General features: G+C 33.0%; 1 protein-coding gene across 1 annotated transcript in view; it reads right to left on the bottom strand.

The window, feature by feature from the left end:
• CWC22 (CWC22 spliceosome associated protein homolog) overlaps positions 1-21,218 on the bottom strand; it is a 56,261-nt gene that overhangs the window by 13,860 nt on the left and 21,183 nt on the right. The window contains exons 4-13 of the mRNA XM_019461049.2: positions 20,226-20,336; positions 17,063-17,308; positions 13,594-13,722; positions 11,904-12,072; positions 11,473-11,526; positions 9,545-9,680; positions 9,245-9,451; positions 9,089-9,151; positions 4,846-4,950; positions 3,381-3,462 (exon numbers count right to left, since the gene is read on the bottom strand). Coding sequence (XP_019316594.2) covers positions 3,381-3,462; positions 4,846-4,950; positions 9,089-9,151; positions 9,245-9,451; positions 9,545-9,680; positions 11,473-11,526; positions 11,904-12,072; positions 13,594-13,722; positions 17,063-17,308; positions 20,226-20,336 — 1,302 coding nt within the window. The remainder of the gene's footprint in view (positions 1-3,380; positions 3,463-4,845; positions 4,951-9,088; positions 9,152-9,244; positions 9,452-9,544; positions 9,681-11,472; positions 11,527-11,903; positions 12,073-13,593; positions 13,723-17,062; positions 17,309-20,225; positions 20,337-21,218) is intronic.

Here is a 21,218-nt window from a genome sequence, read left to right as displayed (position 1 = left end):
CCAAGTCAGGAAGAGATAAAGACGCTCCAGAGCCCATCATGACATCTAGGGCTTAATCACCACATTTACAAGTTATCTTGATTCATACTCAAACACAGTGCTTTTGTGTTACATTTTCAAAAACTAAGTATAAAAATAGTAAATAACCAAAATCACTTACAAGGAAAAAAACTGCTTTTATGCCATATAAGTTGTAGTAAAAATAATTCTAATATGCTTAAGAGAATTATCAAATTCAGTGTGAATTCAATTTAGGAATAATGCTAATATATTTGTACTTTTTGCAGAATGTTCAACCTTTATTCTTTTGATAACATCAGGATAAAATAATCGGAATGATTATGAATTTAGTTTTATAGTTCCTTTGTATTCCTTAGTTTCTGATACTTATTGAGCTTCATAAGCACAACAGAGTAATAACTGTGGATGGTACAATGTAATGGGATTAAGAAAAAAACTATAAAGAAAAAAGAAATATATCATAAAGAGCTTTTGCAATGGGAAATATTAAATATCTAGCACTAAGATTAAAATATTAAACTACAGTTGATAAACTTCAAGAATATAGCAGTATTACCAAAAAGTATTTTGAAAGACACAGTGTTTTCTTTTCTAGTTTTAATTTTCCTCAAGAAAGAGCATTAGTATGCAGGAATAAACCCATGAAATTTCTGAAAAATAAGTAGTCAAGGAAAATATTTTACAACTGTCCTTTTATCTAGTAAGTACCAGGGAGAAAATTAACTGTATGATAGTCTCTTTTCCTTCTTGCTTTATTTTAAAAGTATTTGGTGACTCCCCATATCAAGATTGTTTTGAAGTTACACTAAACGTGAATATTAAATGAACTAAGTTTGATATTTCAGTTATCTTAGGTTGCTAAGTCAAATGAATTTCAGGTTTAACACAAATAAGTATTGAGGGAAGGGTACAGAAAAAAAGATTTTACATGATACTAGTTTTCAAGCTGTGTTTACAAATGGTTTTGTTGATGTTTCCAACCTAAGAAACTCTGATGGGCAACGACAGTCCCACCTCCTTCTGATGCTACAGCTTCAAAAATGCAAAATCAGAGTGGAACATCATTTGAAAGCAAGAATAAACAGGAATGTCTACTTTTCAATAATAAAACCAACGGTGTTGTTTTATGTTTTGTGTCAATGAGAGAGGGTCATTTAGGAACCAGGATAGTAACAAGATGATAAAAAGAGTGCTGGTGAGATCAGTCAACAAGTCTAAAAGGAAAGAAATAAAAACAATAAAATCACCACACAGTTCAGCTGTCCGACCTTAGTTTTGTTTACAAGATTTCCGAAAGCAAACTGTATGATGCCCTCACTGCCATCTGACTTGATGAGTTATATTCCATTCTTGATTTATATTGTATTTCGTATAGATTGGTTTACTATCAATGTAAGACTAAAAAAAACTGGAAAAAGTAGACACAAAAAGTCTATAATCCAATTTCCTCTCAAGACAACCACTGTTGAGACGTTATATACTACTTCTAGAATCTGCCTACGTATTGAAACAGTGAAGAAAATACTACTGGTACAGTACTATACAGTCTATACAGTTTTTTCCCCACTGAACATTAAGTCAGACCACTTGCCCAAATCAGTAATAATTCCCCCCTAGCCTGATTTTCAATGGTGGCATAAACTGGACATTTTGTTATTTGTATTGGACAAGATGGTCTCTTTTTTTTCCATATTGAACAATTCTCTCTGTAATTTCTGTCAGTATGTATTTCTTTAAGAAATATAATGAAAAAGGATTGTCTAACGGCATGGACACTAAGCCCTTGATTCATGTTACCAAAAGGCTTTCCGCAGACAGTGTATCCCTTTAAATTCCCACCGATGTTTATATGTATCTCACTAAAATCATTAGTACTGAGTACTGTTGCTTTGGGAAAAAAACCAAAGTAAATCACTTTGCTGTTTTACTGACCAACAATAGCATTTATTGTTCTAGAGTGGTATTTATTTGATAACTTTATGTTTCAGGATCCCATTACATGAATCCCTCAACCATGTCCTTTAAACACCTTTCTGCTGAAGTCTGTGTGGTTCTTTCCTAAAAGTTGTATGAGCTTTAAATTAAGTACAGCAAATTTTGTTATAAATAAATTATTTTTACTTGGCATTTGGGGGCTCAAAACTCTTAAAAAATACTAACATATAATAGAGTATTGCTGTTACTAGAGTTCTTACCACTCTGTAATTGTGACTGTGACCTAATGCTTTCTTGTTCAAATATTTCATGTGATTCAAGGATTATCAAGGTTTGGTAAGCTAAAAAAACAGTTTTATTTAAATACTTATTCAAAGAGCTCCACTGTAACTCTTTCAAAATTAATGTTAACAGCAATATTAAAGCAGTGAATCTACTGTTTACAAGTGATTACTGTTGAATTTGTAAAAAAGGATAAATGAAAGGTCAAACTCTAAGAATTTTTATCTGTAACAAAAACTCATTTTCCATTTTAAGTTTGTATGAAAAAATATTTAATAGTTTTTCTTTCATTTGAGAGGCAAAGAAATAGGTAAGGATAAACCAAAAATATTTCTAGCCAATGTTTTGCTTTTTAACATTTTTCTTTCTGAAGATGAATCTAAGCCAAAAAGTTTTCAGACAGAATAAAAACAGGATGACTCCTACGTATGAATCATTTCTGCTATTACATCATATGAAATGGAAATATACAAAACCTAGTAAGAAAACAAAACTGAGAAAACATTCATCCTCCAGTGTAAAATGTAAACACTGTGCCCATTAAATCAATAGGTTGATTCGCATAAAAAACAACAGATGTACTAAGCATTTCATATTTCATTTATTTCTCTTCAAAACCAAACTCAGCCTTCAAAGGGAATAGGATATGCGTATGACATCATAGTAGTTCTTACTTAACATTACTTCAAAGGGTCCTCAAAACCTCCTAATTCCTATTTCCATTTATATTCATTTCCATCCGCACGGCAAATCAGTATCCAAAAGTTATCATAACAGTGTTTCTCTGCTTAGAATCAGAATTAGAAACCAAATTAAAAAAATGCTAAATTTCTACTACACAATTATATACTGTGCCAGCTCTATAATATAGAGTTGTTTTCAGGTTTTTATTAGTTATATTTAACTATGAGGAATGACAGTTAAAAGAACTCTGTTTAATTATGTAACATGAATAGACCTTCCAAATAAGAAAAGATAATTTTCCTTTGAATCAAAGAACCAACAGTAGGGATCTATGAAGTTGGGCAGGTAGTTTGAGAATCCCTGAAATGGTCTAGTTTTCTGTTATCAGATACTAAAAATTTCATTTTCTTTTCCATCTCCTGTGAAAAGCAAGGATCAACAGAGCTAAAGTATCTTACCTTGACTGAATAGCAAGATAAATTGTACGACGAAATGAGACTAGATTGATTTCTGTTTTGTCATGAATAGTCACTTTTTGTCCTGAAAGAAATTAAACATAACCAATTACAAAACTACAAAAATAAATGTGAAGAAATGTACATGTATCTCTACATAATAATTTTTCATAAGTATTTAGAATCTAGTTTAATAATAATACTACTCTTTTCTGCGCAGTTCAAAGTAACCATTTCTAGTCTCTTGTCATATCTTAGAGTATTTTAATAACTGTGTCAGTTCAAAGAAGTCCAGAATCAAGCCAGAAATATTATTTTTGTTTCTGCGCCACTTGCTCATTTAGACACTATAAAAGGCAGCGCTCATGGTATTGTTTGCTAAGATATTATTTCTAGAGTTATAAACATGACAATTTGGAAGAACTGTAATTTACAGGTAGAAATTCAGTTTCAGAGAACACTGGATTATCATGACAGACTGGATGGGTCCATTTTAAATATGTGTATTTATCAAAATTTTCTCTTATCTAATTCATGGAAACTTCTCTTAGAAATATTTAATAGTTTTTATTTGAACAGTATTTTCACATGAAACAAAAATTCTGAAGTAAATGTAGTACACAGGTAGTTAGGAAACATTTTAAATAAGAACGACACTGGAAAAATTGAATTTACTTTTATAAAATATGTTGCAGAAAACTAATTACACTTCAAGACAGAACTAAAATGCATTGTGTCTTAGGAGGAAAAGATATACTTTTAATATTTTCAAGTATGTAATATAAGTAAATAATGACCAGTGTATGTACGTTCTGATGTTTTAACTGAGACTTAACCAAACTAAAGTTCTGAGCTTACTTTTCTGTGAAATAAAGCAATCAAAGCTAAAGAAGATCATGCCTGCTCTGTGCAAACACAGCTTCTGGCCTCCCCACTCTATTTTGCCAAAATGAATAGAAAATACCTCATCACTTTCATGTATCACATTCATGCCAGGGTTGCAGAAATCACATGCACTCAACATGAATGCATCTTTTTCACAGTTTATAGTCACATGCATAAAATGTCAAATTAAAATTATGCTGATATTAAAAAAATGATTTCCTTGTTTAATACTTTTAGAGCAGAGTTTTCAACCTTAGTAATACTGACTTTACTGGCTAGATAATAATCTGTCCTGGGGGGCAGTCTTGTGACTTGTAGTATGTTTAACAGCATCCCTCGCCTCCAGCTACCAGATGCCAGTAGCAATTCCCAGGCCTCCACAGATTTTATTTTAGAAGATTACATTAGAATTAATTTATTAATTAATTTTAAAGGATAATGTCAGTTTAATAAATTAAATAATATAATACATAAATAATAAATAAATTTAATGAACAATCCTAATTTATTTTAGAGGATTACATTAAAATTAATTTAATTTCAGAATATTTTACAGTATTATTTGAACGAGCTACACTTTTACCTTCTTCATCTTCTTCTCCCTCTTCCTCCTCTTCTTCCTCTTCCTCTTCACTACTTCCAGCATCTTGGTCTGTGTTTGAGTCACTATCTCCTTCATCAAGAATTTCTACCAGAACAAAGTATAGGAAAGTATCAGTGAGCAAGTGATACACATGAATCTCATTCTGAGAAGATAATTCTCAGTTGGCCGAAATCCATAGTGTTGTTCCAGTTTACCACCCAACAAAGATGATCACCCCGGCCTATGTTATTGCCTAGGTGGTCAGAGAGCCGTATGTATCATTCTTCTGCCAGCTAGAAAATGGTCATAAAATAAGGAAGGGATGAAAAGAACAAAGAAATAGTAGATGAAGGTTTTCCAAAAGAGCAAGACCACTGGAAAAATAAATTATGAATGGAAACAGGTACACTGGAGTCAAAATAATAGTTCAGCATCAAAAAAGAGATCATCTACTATAAAACGCTAATGCTAGATCTAGGAAAAAAAGAATTTAGGGTAAGAATGTTTTGTGAAAGATTAAGAACGAAGAAAAAATAATTGCATAATTTAGTGTTTACTTTAAATAAACAGTGATGAGATTTTTATTCTTATGTATACTTAAATAGAACATTACAATTAATCTAAAGACTTTCCATGTGTAAACAGAAACAAGTTTAAAAGCCTTAAAAAAAACTAGTAAGATAAGCGCTTCACTGCAAAATTGCTTCTTAAAATACAACTCACCTTCAGAAGGAGATGAAAACAGTGATGTAAATCAGATACTACGTGGGTCCAGTCACCATATTAACAGTTAACAAATGACAAAAACTAAAATTGTATTTTGCCCAATGGTGTCCTCTATTAATCAGATAAAAGATTTTACAAACCTGGCTAATACTTCACTTCTGCATTTCTATTACAATCAGAGATTTTAATATAAAGTTTTGGGGTGAACTTATTTTTAGGAAAATTCTACTTTCTCATATTTAACTGAGCACTATAAATCAGGAGCTACATATAACATTTAATGTTAGCAGAAAACTTCCTATCTTAAAAAATAAATCATTTTATTAAAATGAAGAGGTGTCATTCAATCCTTAGCTGATACACAAATCCCAAGAATACTTCTAACAAATGTGACTTCAAGTAATAATCTAATGTGTCTAGTTTCCCATTATATAATGTGGCTTAGACAGACTTTTAAGAGAAGAAACTATTTAGCATTCAATAGTAGGAAGACAGGCACTCCTGCTGTTTTCCCAAATGCTGTAAGACCTAAAACACAAGTGCACCTGGGTCACTCTAAGGTGCTAATTACTAAAGCTGTGCCCACTTCCTGCTGTGGCCATTTTTTTTTATGCCAGTTCTAGAACATTTTATGAACGAATGAAGGTCAAATGAATTGTCTAGTCGTTTACATCATCCTCTCCTCATCTCTCCACTTTAGAATCTACTTACTGAAATCACTTAGGCAATGACAATTGGATTTCATTAACTGAATGAAGCAGTGGTTTCAAAGTATGCTCTGTGAGTCCCTCGGGGGTCAGTGAGGCCTGTCAGGTGGTCTGCGAGTCAAAATTGTTTTCATAACAATACAAAGACATTATCTGCCTTTTCACTGTGCTGACATCTACAGTGGCCCAAAAGCAATGGGGGTTGAAACCACTGCAACCTGAGCACAAATCAAGGCACCAGACTGCACCAGTCACTGTGCTCTTTACTGCCATGCTCTTGCAGGAGGTTTTAAAAAGCCAGTCTGACTTAAGAATGCCCTTGAAGAGGAAGGGCATTTCATTTCATTAAATCTCAGTCCTTATGTGTAGGCATACATAGGCATGAACAACAAAACGAAGTTCATGTACGGCCCTTCTGTTAAAGACAGATGCACAATGGTGATGGTTATCTTAGAGAAAAGCACATATGTGACTGCTTGACCTGCCACAGGAATTTGCTACATTTTTCATTTTTACTTGACAGAATGGCTGATGTTAGTTGTTAGGCATTTTGTCAGACATTTTCTCAAATATAAACAAAGTGAGACTGTCACTTCAAGGAAAACAATTGAAAATATTTACCCCCATGATAAAATCAGAATTCTCAAGAGAAAATTAGAGTTTTAGAAAACTCGTATCCATTCTTGTGAGCTTGACAGTTTCCCAATACTCAGACTTCTCTGGTAAGACAGGTGGCAATATTAATAAATGTGATTTCTTGATACTGTGCTAATTTAATTTTGATAATGTTAACATGTTAACACTTGGAAGATATGCATAACTGCGTGAACTGCTATTTCCCAAATGATCAGTGGAGCATGTTATGAAATCATGCATGGGTAAAAGATCCATTCAAAGTGATATGCCAGGGGATTTTAATGTAATAGAGTATGAAAATTCATGAATACTGTTTCAGGTTTCACATTTCAATTAGTCTTTAAGAAACTATCAGCTTTTGGGGGCACCTGGGTAACTTAGTCAATTAAGTGTCCGATTCTTGATTTCGGGTCAGGTCATGATCTTATGGTTCATGTGACTGAGCCCCACTTTGGGTTCTGTGCCCACAGCATGGAGCCTGCTTGGAATTCTCTCCTTCTATTTCTCCTTCTCTCTCTGCTCCTCCCCATCTTGCATTCTCTCTCTCAAAATAAATAAACATTAAAAAAAAAAAACAAAAAAACAAAACACCCAAAACTATTAGCTTTTAAATACAGGCATACTCTTAAGGAAGAATATACACATTATCTGAAAAGGCTATTAAAATGCTTCTCTCTTTTCCAACCACATATTATCTGTGAGGCGAAATTTTTTTCCTATACATCCAAACAACCTACTGCAATAGACTGAACACAAACAATATGAAAATCCATTTCCTATTAAGTCAGATATTAAATTGTACAAAATATATGAAACATGCCATTTTTCTTAAATTTCTTTTGTCTCATAAAGTAGTCATTAAGAGTAGAAAGGGATCTTGAGTTCAAAGAGTTTAAGAAAGTGCTACAATTAAAGAAAGTACCACTTTCCTGGCACTGCCCAACTGCTGATATCGTAAAGAAATGGATGGAGAGTTCCCAAGTTAAAAAAAACAAACAACAACAACAAAAACAACAGGTATGGTAAAAATTCCATAAATCCATTTAGCATCTTTGAGGGATATTGTAGAAAAGGAAGTTCATAAGAAAAGAAGGCAAAATGGGTCCAAGGAATTCTCCATGTTTAGAAATTAAATTATAATAGCAAAAGGAATCTGGCCGTTGCAGTGAAATGCCCCTAGGAACCTGGTACCTAAGAAGAGAAATCTATTTATTGAACCAGATTTGTAGAATAATGTATAGAAATGTGAAGCTGCTTACACTTTACTTGCTATTTCATTCTACTTCCAAATGACTAAAATAGGAAATGCAGGCAGTGACAGAGCTCTAGGCTGCCTGCTTGCTTCCTGAGAGATTTCAGAACAGTAAGTACTCCTCACACAAAATCACAGCTTGAGGGAAATGGAACTCATAAAATTGTAATTATAATATAATTATATAGGTAATTCTGAATATTAGCTTTAGAAGAAAAATGATACAAATGTGAAAAAAAAACATTGCCTAAATACTGGCTCTACACTTTATTTATCCTTAAACAAGTAACATTTACATCAAACAAGTTTTGTAACTTGTTCTAGGTCACTTAGCTTGTAAAGGCAGACAAAATACAAACCAAAGTCTGTCCAAAGTTAGTGTTTACAATACATTGGCAACATACAAATGATAATAATAACCAATTTATTGACCATTGATACCCTGTCTGGAATTGATTGATTTTATCAGGATATCAATCTGCTCTCAAGAAATAATAAAGTACAGCACTTTATAATAAAAGAATAGCATTCAGTTGATCATTAAATCAGGGGTAAACTTAAGTACTAATTCTTAGGTGGCAGTGAAGTTAAAATGAAAGCCACCAGTAATTCTTAAGTGGTAGTAAATAAAATAAAGGCCATTAGTAATATATGGATATTTCTTAAGAGGAATAAGACTTAAGGGCTGTATAATTTAAACACAGGGAAAGAGGAGAGGGACAAAGAGGTACATAATTTAGAATGAAGTAATACCACCAACAAGCACTAGGCAGAATACTAATGCATGGGGAAAAAAGTGAAGAAAATGGCTTCATAAGAGCAGAGATTTCATCAGGTCAGTGATCTAAACCTTTCTATTAGTATTATAGAGCTACATGAATTGCTTCTACTAATCCAAAATAGACTATAAAATTCTACCTACCTTTCTTAATAGCTTTGTACTTCTCTTCATTCTCCATGAAATTAGGATCCATCTTGAAAACATCTTTAAAAAAAGAAATTAAAAAATAGTGTTTATTTTCTATACTTACATTTGTTGGTGTCCCATGTCCCAAATCTCCCCCAACCTCTGACTCACTAAGAACATCTTCTGGATTATAGTCATCCTCCAGAGGAAGCATATGAGTGAACTGATCATCTTCTTCTACTAAATCAAGTCCTTCTAGGATAACAGGGTGGTCCTTAAATCCATCCTTCCGTACAGCAAACATCACTTCAATCATATACTGAACTCTTTTATCAATTTCAGACTCATGGAGAATATTTCGGAGGCGCTCAAATATAGCTAAAGTTAAAATCAAAGAAAAAAACAGGAAAATAAGCAAAAAATATAATACTCAAGCCAAAGCTCGATATCAAACTGAGAGCATATACTTGCCATTGATTCCTCTTGGTGACACCTGTGTTAATTTAAGGCCACATTCCTTGAGAAAACCAATAGCTACTTCAACACTATCGTCAGTTGGTCTTTCCAGGAGCAAAGTGAGCATCTCTAGGCATAAAACTTCATGTGCCTTAAACAGAATGAAGACATATGGAATAGAGAAAATATTTTTAAATACATTAACCTACTATTAATAGTAATTTAAAAAATTAGCAAATCTTGTTTTTGCAGTAATAATATTATACATTTGATGAGCAAAGTTTTATAATGCATATAGAAATACTCCAAATATGGGATACAATTTTTTTTACTTTCATTATGCATCTGTTAAAAATTTCCAGATGATTGTTCCAAAAATCTAAATTATACTGAATACAACTATTTGATTTATCTCCAGAAGAAATAATTCTTCTTACACACTACATGTATCAAACAATATGTTTATAGGAAATGCCATAATTAACTTCCAAATATAAGTTAAAAATTATGTACTAATTTTTTACAATCACTATGTGAAGAATAGTAATACTATATTTTTTCTAATACCCTTCTTCACAACCACAAGTCTTTACAGCCATTTCCCAGGTCATTCTATTAGCCACTCTGTTATTTAGCAAATAGTTCATAAATTATATGAATGATTTTATCCAAAAATATCTTAACTGTTTCTGGTACTCAAGGACACTTTTGAAATACTTCCCTCTGTTTTTTTTTTTTTTTTTTTTAACTAAATCAAGTTATTTACACTGGTCACGTTTGAAACTTAGTACTTCTACATAATGCCAGCAAGGGTGGGAATAAAATTCTCCTGAGAAGCTTTGCTGTGAAAAGAAAATGTACCGGGAGGCACTTTTAAGACACTCTCTATATGCCTTTCTAAGGTTGAATCCTTCTTTTGAGATGGGGAGGGAAACAGTCTAACTCTTAGGAAAATATTCTTTCCATTGAGCACAATATCAAAAACACGTCTTAACAGTCTTATATCAGTGATTAGAAAATATTGCCTTGTACCAAAATTGAGAAGATCTAAAATATTTAACATTTTAACTGTTTTGTAGCAATGCCAAAAAGATCTTCAAAATGAGTGTAGTTAATATACATTCAAAACTAAAACTTACTATCTGTTCTGTTATAGGCACGTGAAATTAAGTCTCCATGGTCTTAAGAAGCAGGTTAGCATTGTAGTAATTTAACTTATTAGGTTAAAATCTAATAGATTTCTAAGAGTGAACACTGGAAAGAACTTCATGTAGGAAAGAATTAAAATATTAATGGTAGATAAATAAGATTAAGTGTGACTTCAAAATTCTTCATCTTATATGTAGAAAGAAACCTTTGAGTGCTAATAAGAGCAACTTTATTATTTTCAAGTTTAAACAGAAATTAAATTAAAAAAAAACCCTCTCAAATAGATCAATGGATGAATACAAAATAATCATAAAACCTGAACAATAAAAAGACAAAACTATTTACATTTAAAACAGATTAAAATTACTTAGAATTACTTAAAATTTGTATTTTATAAACTGATTCTAAGAATATATGACTTTGCAGAGAAAAGAATTTCTTATAGAATAGAATATCAGCACGAGGTTCTCAAAACAACAGGTACAGGAGAAAAGAGTAGAAGAAATATCAACTTTATTGTCTTATAAGTATGATTAAATTACATTCTTTGAAGGAATAATTTATAGTTGAATAACCACATATAGTATTATCAATGTGATAAAATACTGTTCTGTGTTCCTCTTTTTATTTAAGAATGTTAAACACGTTTATTATAGTTTTAAAACTAAAATATCATCCAAGATACTTTTCTGAAAGACTACAAGGAGAAACAAAAATAGAGATGTATCAATGAAGTGGCATCAAGCATGTGGTCTAATGCCACTGAACGGGATCAAGTATTAAAAATTACTTACCACGTTTTGGTTAATAAGATGTGCCACAAATTTTGAAGCAGTAAGACAAAGTTGCTGAAAAGTGAACAGAGACAAAGTTAATCTATAAACTAAAACCAATTTTCAGTTAACTACTGAATCTCCAGCTCACTTACACACTACTTAAAATATGTAGCACACAAACGTAATTTTTATAGTACAGAAAGTTATAAGATAAAAACTATTACATGTGAAATAGTGCCGTTTCTGGCTAAATAATTACAATTCTGCAGTTACAGCCATTGTGTCTGTGGCTCATCATTAGTCGCCAGGGATATTTAATAAAACAAAAAAATGTTCTCATGAAAGGAATGCAAGGAATTCCTATGTAGCAATCAATATTGCTTACCACTGTTGATAATAGATTAGTCTGTCCCTATGTGGCAGGCAATTTACAAGCCCATAATATATACCTTATCATTTCTTCGATAGCCTTTTCGAAAATTAAGAATTAACCTCTTGAGGATTAATTCTCCGATTTGTGGAAATTTTGAGTTGATAATTGCCACTAATGCTGCATAAACATGGGTGAAGATCGGAGAAGCACTCTGTGCTTGCAAAACAGATCTGGACAGCAGGCCTCTGTTTAAAAAAGAAAAAAAAGAGTCAATAATCACCAAATTAATTAAAAGAAAAAAAAACATTTAAAATCCAGCAATATGACTCATCTGTAAATAAACACAATAGCTAAAACTGGACTAAATCTTCCTCACCTTATCTAGTCTTACTGATAAACAAAAACTTTTGAAAAACAAAACTTCGAATCCGTGTTTTTAAAACAGCTTTGTCTACAATTATTTTCTTCAAAAATTTTTTTTCTCTAAATTCCTCTTTTCCTTACTTATGTCTCTTCGATCTAATCATGAATTTGAGTTTTTAAAGCATTTTATACTAATATGTTTTACATCTTCAAAAAAGTGAAGGAAAAAAAGATCTGCATCAAAAACTAAAATTAGAAGTTGAATTTCCACTGTGAGCCCATCATTTATATAAAATTAATTCTGTGATTAAAGACAAATTTGGATGGTTTCCATCTTTAAGCCTATGTTAGTAAAATGAAGGTTTGGAATACTGCTATGAGACAGACATAGTTAAAGCATTGCAAGAATAATAATGCTAAAACAATGACAGGAAAATAAAACGTTCCACTTCTAATTCATTCTGAAGTAAGCATGGTTGTATATGCATTTGATAAGGGGAGAAATGCAAAGTGAGCTAACTGAAGAGTTATTTTTAGCAATGTAATGACAAATAATTACCGGATTGCCAAAAGGCAGGAAAACAATATCTTAACAGTTATTAGGTTTAACTTTGACAACTGAATCACCAGAGTAGAAAATGAGAAAAGAACACCTAGCTTATAAACTGTGAGATCTTAAGCAACCCATAAAGCTTCTGCTGCTTTCTGACTAAAACGGGAGAGCTCTACCTACCTTTTAAGGACAGTGGGTGCCTCTTGGTCAACTTTTTATATCCCCACAACATGCTACACCTTACTTTATATGACCTCCCCATAATGTTTTTGAGATGATAAATCAAGGTCATGTGAAATGACATAGGAAAGCATCCCTCAGATTTTAAAATAAAAAATAGCATATGAAATATTTCTATTTCCTGACCCTTTTAAAATCATGACCATTTAAAACCACAGAGAAAATGACTGTCACTCCCTTCTGCTTTTCTAAAATTTACCACTGATTTTTCTCATTTCTTTCCCATTCTCACTTTGCTTTCATTAGAAATGAACGTTATATAATAACATTTTAATAATAAATAAATATAATATAAATATAATAAAAATATAATAAAATATTCATTATTCCTCATGAGTTTAAATTAGAAGTATTCAGTAAACAAATATCTGCCCCAAAATCAGTATGTGACATCAAACCTTTTCAAAAAGCAAAAACTCCATGCAATTTCTAACAGTGAAGCACAAGTTATTTGTTAGTAGTTTACATTTTTACAAGAACTGCATTTTAAATAATTATTCTCAACTACTATTAAAGCAGCACAATGAATCAGTGATTACTGTCCATGTGGATATTATGTTCCTTTGAAAAATTGCTATGAAATACTATAAATAAAATAGTTGATGCTTACCTTCCTCTAACTATATTTTCTTGAAGAAGTTCTTGAATAATAATACCTATATTAGAAATGTTGACTTTGTTGATAAGACCATTGATTGACTTCTTTAGGGCCTCCCAACTCATCCTCTGGTATGCTAAGCTAAAAAGAATTGATTTTAATAAAATGAAAACTTACACAATGATTACAATAACAAGAGGTTATAATAAGAACTTAAAAAATACTTAGTGTTCCTTTGTTTTTAACATTATATTCACAATGACCTTAAAGTGCAGTAAAATATATGACTATATGACTACAAATACATAGATTATATCCTAAACCATATTTGATGTTCTATACATATGATGCTCATCTATAGATCTCTTCTCTTTAATAATATAATAAAATCATGTAAGGATAATGTTTTATTCTTATATCCATGTACATTACAAATCATAACATCCATTTATTAGATTCAATGCATATTTATTTTACATTATAACATTCACTTACTTTAAATTATCTTTAAAAAATATTTAAAAATGACAGTTTTAAAAAATTTAAATTATAATATGAAGTATCCAAATATAAGCCATAAAATGGAGATTTTTATTATGACCTTTCTCATAAAAGCATGAAAAAGAAAACAAATATTTTAAACTATAAAGAAATGGTAAAATTTACAGGAAAAGGGAAGGTCACATGAAATCATAGGGCTGAAAGACTGTTGTATTTTAAAGAACATCTCTACATTTAGGCAGTAATCCCACAGCTATGTTGGCTGTTTTTTAACTTAGATCTCAGGCAAATAATTTAGCCTAATTGGGTTTATTTTCTTTTAAAGTTCTAAAATTTTATGGTTTTTACATTTATTTCTCTGTGAAATATGATTTCACCTGCAGAAAGTCATATCTTTTTTTTCTTCCTTATACTTCTCCGGCAGTCTGGTGAAGCTGATGGACTTCTTGGAATAATATATATAAATATATAGGACTACAAAGGATAGCAATCATATTTAAATAGTTTTCAAAGCATGAAAAGAAAAAAAGTTTGATACAATATTCTATGTGTGTGTGTTTTTTAAAAATATTTATTTTTGGGAGAGGGAGAGAGACAGAGGGCGAGTAGGGGAGGGGCAGAGAGAAAGAATCTGAAGCAGGCACCAGGCTCTGAGGTGTCAGCACAGGGTCCGATGCCGGGCTCAAACTCATGAACCGCAAGACCATGACCTGAGCTGAAGTTGGAAGCTTAACCGACTGAGACATTCAGGAGCCCCTCTATGGGCTTAACACATTAAACAATACAAGGTGGTGGTGGGCCTAATCACTTCTTTAATTTCCAAATTAGCATGGCCATAAACAATATTTTGAGATATTTGCAACAAATAGTCTGTTAATACTATGATCTATTGTCTACATTCCTAATATAAAGAAATGCCAAATTTTAGTGAGAGATTAGTAATAATAAAGATGCAATTTTTTCTTTCCACTTACATTCACAGATTGCCTAAATTCTACCCATGGGTAGAAGGTCTGTAGGTTACGAGTCCCTGTTCTGCAGTGGCTTACCAAGGCAGAGGTGGTGAGAGCAGTCTGCCCTGGTGCAGAAGAGTTATTTCATCACTGGTATTGTCCTCAGAAGATACTGAGGACAAAAAGTGGACTCACCTGCAGCTAATTATATTGTTTTAAATTCCGTATAGATCATGTATCCCCTAAATGCCTGCATCTGAGGTGGGCAGAACACTCCCAATGGCCCCCAACCTCATCCCTTTAGTATGCTATTATTTGAGAAAGAAGATCAATGGCTTAAAAACTAGCCTAATTAATAAGATTGTTGATACACAACCAATCTCTCTATATAAAGCTTGGAAAAAAACTAATCAAGTACAATTGTACTTCCTAATTAAGAAGCCTAATTAAGAATACAATTCACCTGACTTAATATCTACTAAAAGCAAAGTCTGTAGGCTTCTTTTAGAGACTTCTACTTCTCTTTGTTCCTTGTCCCCTGCCTATGAACAGACTTAAAATGTATATAAAATTATCTTCCAGGAATCTGTGTAAAATTACATACACTGTGGACTCTTCTCCACTCACTTTATTTACAAGGAAGTAAGACTTGGCTTAATAACAATGTCTCTGGTCTTTTACAATTAGGATTGCTTTGGACAGAATTGGGGACCATGACTCTTTCTCACCAATGCTGCTACTACTGCCTCGGAGAGCAGAGAGCAAAATGCTTACATGTTCATGAAGCTCCTACTGACCACAGAAGCCCTTTCCAAATCCCTTCCCAACATAACACTGCAGGCATTGCCAGCAAGTACTGGAATATGACACATACAGAGAAACTTACTAATTAGTTTTAAATTTAATGTCATCTAATGTCCCTTTCTAGATCATAAATTTTACAAATTTTATCTCAAATATTTATACTTGATATAAATGGCATTTCTACTTCCAGCCAATTCATGAAGTAACTTTAGATTTCATTTATAAAAAGGTTCTCAAGTACTTTCAAGTTGCCATTAAAATACCTATGAAAGATGTGGGAACACTACTGGCTCACCTGGAAATCTGTTTTTCTTAAAGTGTAGCTACCCTCTATCCCATCTTTTTATTACCTAACTGGCAACTGAGTGATCATTTCAATCTTGGATTGTATTACCTCATTCTGCTAGAGAATAACATCTTGAAAACTTAGCTGTATTTTCATACATAGTTCTTCTTGTCTCAATTATTTTGAAAATGGAAGTGAAGATATGTATTTTCAGGGTGTATGTTCACATATGAATTTCGACTGTTTGCCTTAGCAAAAAATTATAGTCTAACATGGTATGGTCTAAGAAAAGTATGGGTAGAGAAAACTGTCAACTTGATGTCATAGATTAGTATAGGAGTTGGCAAACTACATCCATGACCCAAATGCATCCTATAGTCCATTTTTATAAATAAAGCTTAACTAGAACAAAGCCATATTCATTTGTTTACATATCACCTATGGCTGTATTCACAGCATTCAAGAGCAGAGTCGAGCAGCGGCAACAGACAGAACAACGCATAAAACCTAAAATATTTACTACCTGGCCTTTCACAGAAAAAGTTTGCCACTCTTGGTTTGGTATAACTGGAAAGATCCATTTTAGCTCTAAAATATCAATAATGCTCTTGACCATCTATGAAAAATGGATACTACTAATAGGCATGCATACAACTATAAAAGGAATAGTTTGAAAATAGTAAAAATAAAAGATCTTTCCTTAAACTCTTTGATTTACTCATGCAAAAAAAAAAAAAAATGTTGAGCTAATGTCAGGGCAAATAGTAAGCAGAGCTCCAAGGGAGCTTACGGAATAAAGAAGAGAAGTCTAATTTGAGGTCTCTACCATTTTGGACTGGTAAAAGTAAACTCTCAATAGCCAAGGTTAATTAGACCACAGTTGATTTTTTTTCAGAAAGGGTATCTTCGCTTTGTACACTTAGTGATATTAACATGCCTGTTTTTATCTGTAATCTGCTCTTGCATCATCCTGAGCTTCGCAGGAGGAATATATGCTCCACCAGTACGAGTAAGAAGAGGATCCAGTTCATCTTTCTTCTTCTTTGCAGTAGGTTCATCCTGAGCAGGGGAATTCTGGGTTACTGACGGTTCTGGGCTTCTTCTCCCAGGAGACGGGGATTTCCGAGACCTTTTACGATCAGCATCTCTTTCTCTTTCTCTGCGTTTTTCTCGGTCCCTACTTCTGTAATATTTAAAAAAAAAATTTTTTTTTTTTTGGAGAAAAGACCATATAAATTACATTCTTAAATGAGCTACATACCAAATGAGCAATACCATTTGCAGGTCACAAATTCAGATAAGGAAAAGTGGTTTGGAATGGTGAGGAAGTGCTTCACAGAGAAGATAGAACTTAAAAGAGGTCTTCAAAGCTTGACAGAATTTACACTGGGGCAAGTAGAGGAAAGTGGAGGAGGAAGGAGGGCATTCTGCAACTAGTGGAAGACAGAGTAACTAGTAGAAAAGTGAGCAGGGATGTTCAAGCTAATTAGCAGAATAGTCAGGAAACAATAAGGAATCATGTACAATGTCAGTTGGAAAGATGAATTTGAGTCAGACTATGAAATCTTTAAAGACAAGGAACAGACTTCAAGTGTTTTATACTGGAGTTGATGGGGAATCATTAGTAGCTTTTGAGTGTGATAATGACGTGAAAATTGTGTTTTAAGAAGACAATTTAGCCTCTGACATACATGATAAACTGTATAAAAAAGAAACCAGAATTTATCTCCAAATGGCAATTTAGAAGTAAAATTATCTTAAAAAACTGTAACATTTGAAATTATTCCTCCACAGAAGTGGCATTTAAAACCTCAGAATATCAGTGGGGCGCCTGGGTGGCGCAGTCGGTTAAGCGTCCGACTTCAGCCAGGTCACGATCTCGCAGTCTGTGAGTTCGAGCCCCGCGTCAGGCTCTGGGCTGATGGCTCGGAGCCTGGAGCCTGTTTCCGATTCTGTGTCTCCCTCTCTCTCTGCCCCTCCCCCGTTCATGCTCTGTCTCTCTCTGTCCCAAAAATAAATAAAAAACGTTGAAAAAAAAAAAAAAATTAAAACCTCAGAATATCAGAAACATCTGGTTATTTGAGACAGTGTAAAAAAAATCAACTATTTTCTACCTATAATAAGTGCCCATTCTTAAGCTATCATTTTTGTAGCTGAGTATCCATTCTGAAGCTAACATTTTAAAACAGTCAAGGTATTATTCTCTGAAATGATCAAGAACTAATGGGAAACAGTGAGTGAGTATCCATTCTTAGGCTAACATCTTTAAAACAATCAAGGTATTATTCTCTGAAATTATCAAGAACTAATGGGAAATAGTATATACCTGCTTTTTGCTATTTTTTCTGAGAAGAATTTGTCCACTTAGTTATTTTTTACCTATACTACCTGGGAAACTCAGATCATTCTGCTCACACTTTGGGCACCATGAGTTAAATGAATACAGTAAATAAAAACAAGTTTCATTTATCACTATTACCAGGAAACTGCTGGCTAGATTTTAGCTAGATCTAGGAAGGGTGTATTTGAGATGGTCTGTCTTAACAAACAGTAATACAACTTACACAAAGAGAAAGCAGTCACCTAGCCAGGTAGATGCAGAGAAGCTGCTTTGAAACTTAAGTATATACCACTATCCACGGAGACACAGTGAACAGAAGGGAAGAAAAGTGGTTCCAAATAGACACGTTAATTAGTCACAAAGCCAGGTGCACTGAAATCTAGGCAGTGATTTGCAACTGAGTTGCTTCTTATTGTGAGTGTGATATGTTCCAAGAGAGCAGCTACAGCAGGAATTTACTGGCATCGGTTATGATTCTTCTGAGAAACACTAGGTAAGACTGCTAGCTGGCTGATCAACTTGCATCTTTATAATTTTAATATTTGGACCTTCGGAGTGCAGAGGTAACAGAGTCAGTCTTCTTTGAGACTAAATAGCATCTCTTCCAATGCTTTCATACTGTTAGCTTTTATTTCTACATAATACACAGTCTGCTTACTTCATAGTATTGTTGTACGGGTCAAATGAGACTTATGTACATACAATGGACCAAAGACAGTTACAATGAGGCAACAGTCAGAGATTTTGGAAAAAAACACGGGCATTGGAGTCAAAATTGAATTCAAATCCCAGTTTCATTGTCAACCAGATAGGCAACTGCAACCTCAGGTAAATCACTTAATCCCTTCAAACTCACTTTTTAAAATTTGTAAATTGTGAAAAATAGTATCTAGTTTTAAGTGTTTTAACCATATTTGACAAAGTATGCAGAATGCCCAGCTCACCAATTATGATTGCAGTCGTTGTTCTTAATGGGTGTCATTAAGGTGATAGCAGATGAGCCTGGCTTTTGGAGGTTAATTTAATCTGACATTTTGGTTTTAGATATAGTATATTAGAAAGTAAGTAGTGAGAAGGAAATTTTGGCTGCAGATATCACATAACGTGATTAGCTCCAAACTGCAGAGGAATTTAATCAAAATTTTAATGGGGGTATAGTCTTGGTAGTCATGGAGTGGGTAATATGAGGGAGATATCAAAAGGATACAGACCTCAGTGAACAATAAAATATGGTAGACAAGTTTTTGAACACGGATGACCAATAATAAGGTGGGTATTCAAATTCTCCAAAGGCTCAGGAAAGAATATATTTAGATAAAAACTAGACGGGCAGCTTCACTCTCACTGTCCTAGTGCCATCATGCAGCAAAGTAAACTGAGATCACTCTATCCATATGGTATCAATGACTTTCACTCAGTAAGGGACCTCAAAAACTCATCCTCATGCACTACAGTATCATATCATGAATAAGAGCTTAGGCTCAGGGTCAGACAGACCTGGCCTTGCCACAGACTTGCTTCTAAAACAAAAACAAATGACTTAATTCTCTATGCCTCAGTTTCTTCGTCTATAAAATACACAATAGTATCTACCTCATATATTTACTGCAGTAAGGAGTTAATCCACATGAAGTCTTTATTAGAAACCTGGCACCTAAGAACATCCGTTTAAAATTAGCTATTATTGTTTTCATTATGAAGCGTAAAAAAAAATTTAAACGAGTGTGATTTTTCTATAGTTAAAATTTCCAGTACTAACCGCGACTCCATGCTACCATCATGAGATCGTCCTCTTCTTGAACGCTCATAGTCCGACCTGCTGTAATCAATGCAATCTCTATCCCGAGGGGATCTGTCTTGTTCTGCATATCTAACACATAAAATACGAAAACCAAAGTTATAAGATGAAAACAACTATGTTATAAATACTTAGCAAAGTCATATACTGGTAATGCTAAAGTAACTCTACGACTGAATAATGTATTATCAAACTATTTTTAACAAACAGCTTATTTGGTTTGACATTCATTTAGTCTCGACTATAGAAGCTTTCAGCTTGTGTACAAAATAACTACTAGAGTTCACGTAACCAAACCTGTCATCCTGATTCACACTGTCTCAAGTAAAGGATTATATATCTGGATATCATATGTAGTTAGCATGAAAAAGGCCACCCTGCAAATGACTCGTTTGCCTAGTTGACTCATTTTATCAAAGCAATAACCACAAATGAGACCAAAGTCATGGGTTGGCCTCCATAAAGAACAGTTTAACTCACTCCAACAGACATCCAAAAAACATCAGCTGTTATTCTTGAATCTGCTTTACCGAATAGCAGTGCAAACAGATTTAAATTATTAGCAAACAAGGATGACAGTATAAGATCTGCCTTAAACCTAAAACAATAAAATCAGAGAACCTTAAGAGAAGTTAAACATGTACACACATAATAAACATACATAGTAACATACACAGTAATTATAGTGATTCATATTTCATGTATAGTTAACCCTTGAACAACTGCAGGTTTGAATTGTGAGGGTTCACCTATACATGATTTTTTTCCAATAAATACAACATAGTACTATAAATATGTTTCTCTTCCTTATGATTTTATTAATAACATTTTTTCTCCAGCTTACTTTATTGTAAAAATACAGTATGTAACACAGATAACACATGCAAAATATTAGTTGACTGTTTATGTTGCTGGTAAGGCTTCTGGTCAACAGTAAAGTATTAGTAGTCACTT

This window comes from Panthera pardus, unplaced genomic scaffold (assembly GCF_024362965.1).
Source record: "Panthera pardus isolate Hobbes unplaced genomic scaffold, ASM2436296v1 HiC_scaffold_10, whole genome shotgun sequence".
Classification (NCBI taxonomy): domain Eukaryota; kingdom Metazoa; phylum Chordata; class Mammalia; order Carnivora; family Felidae; genus Panthera; species Panthera pardus.
Note: the sequence above shows the minus strand (reverse complement) of the source record. Positions and strands in the feature narration are given on the sequence as shown.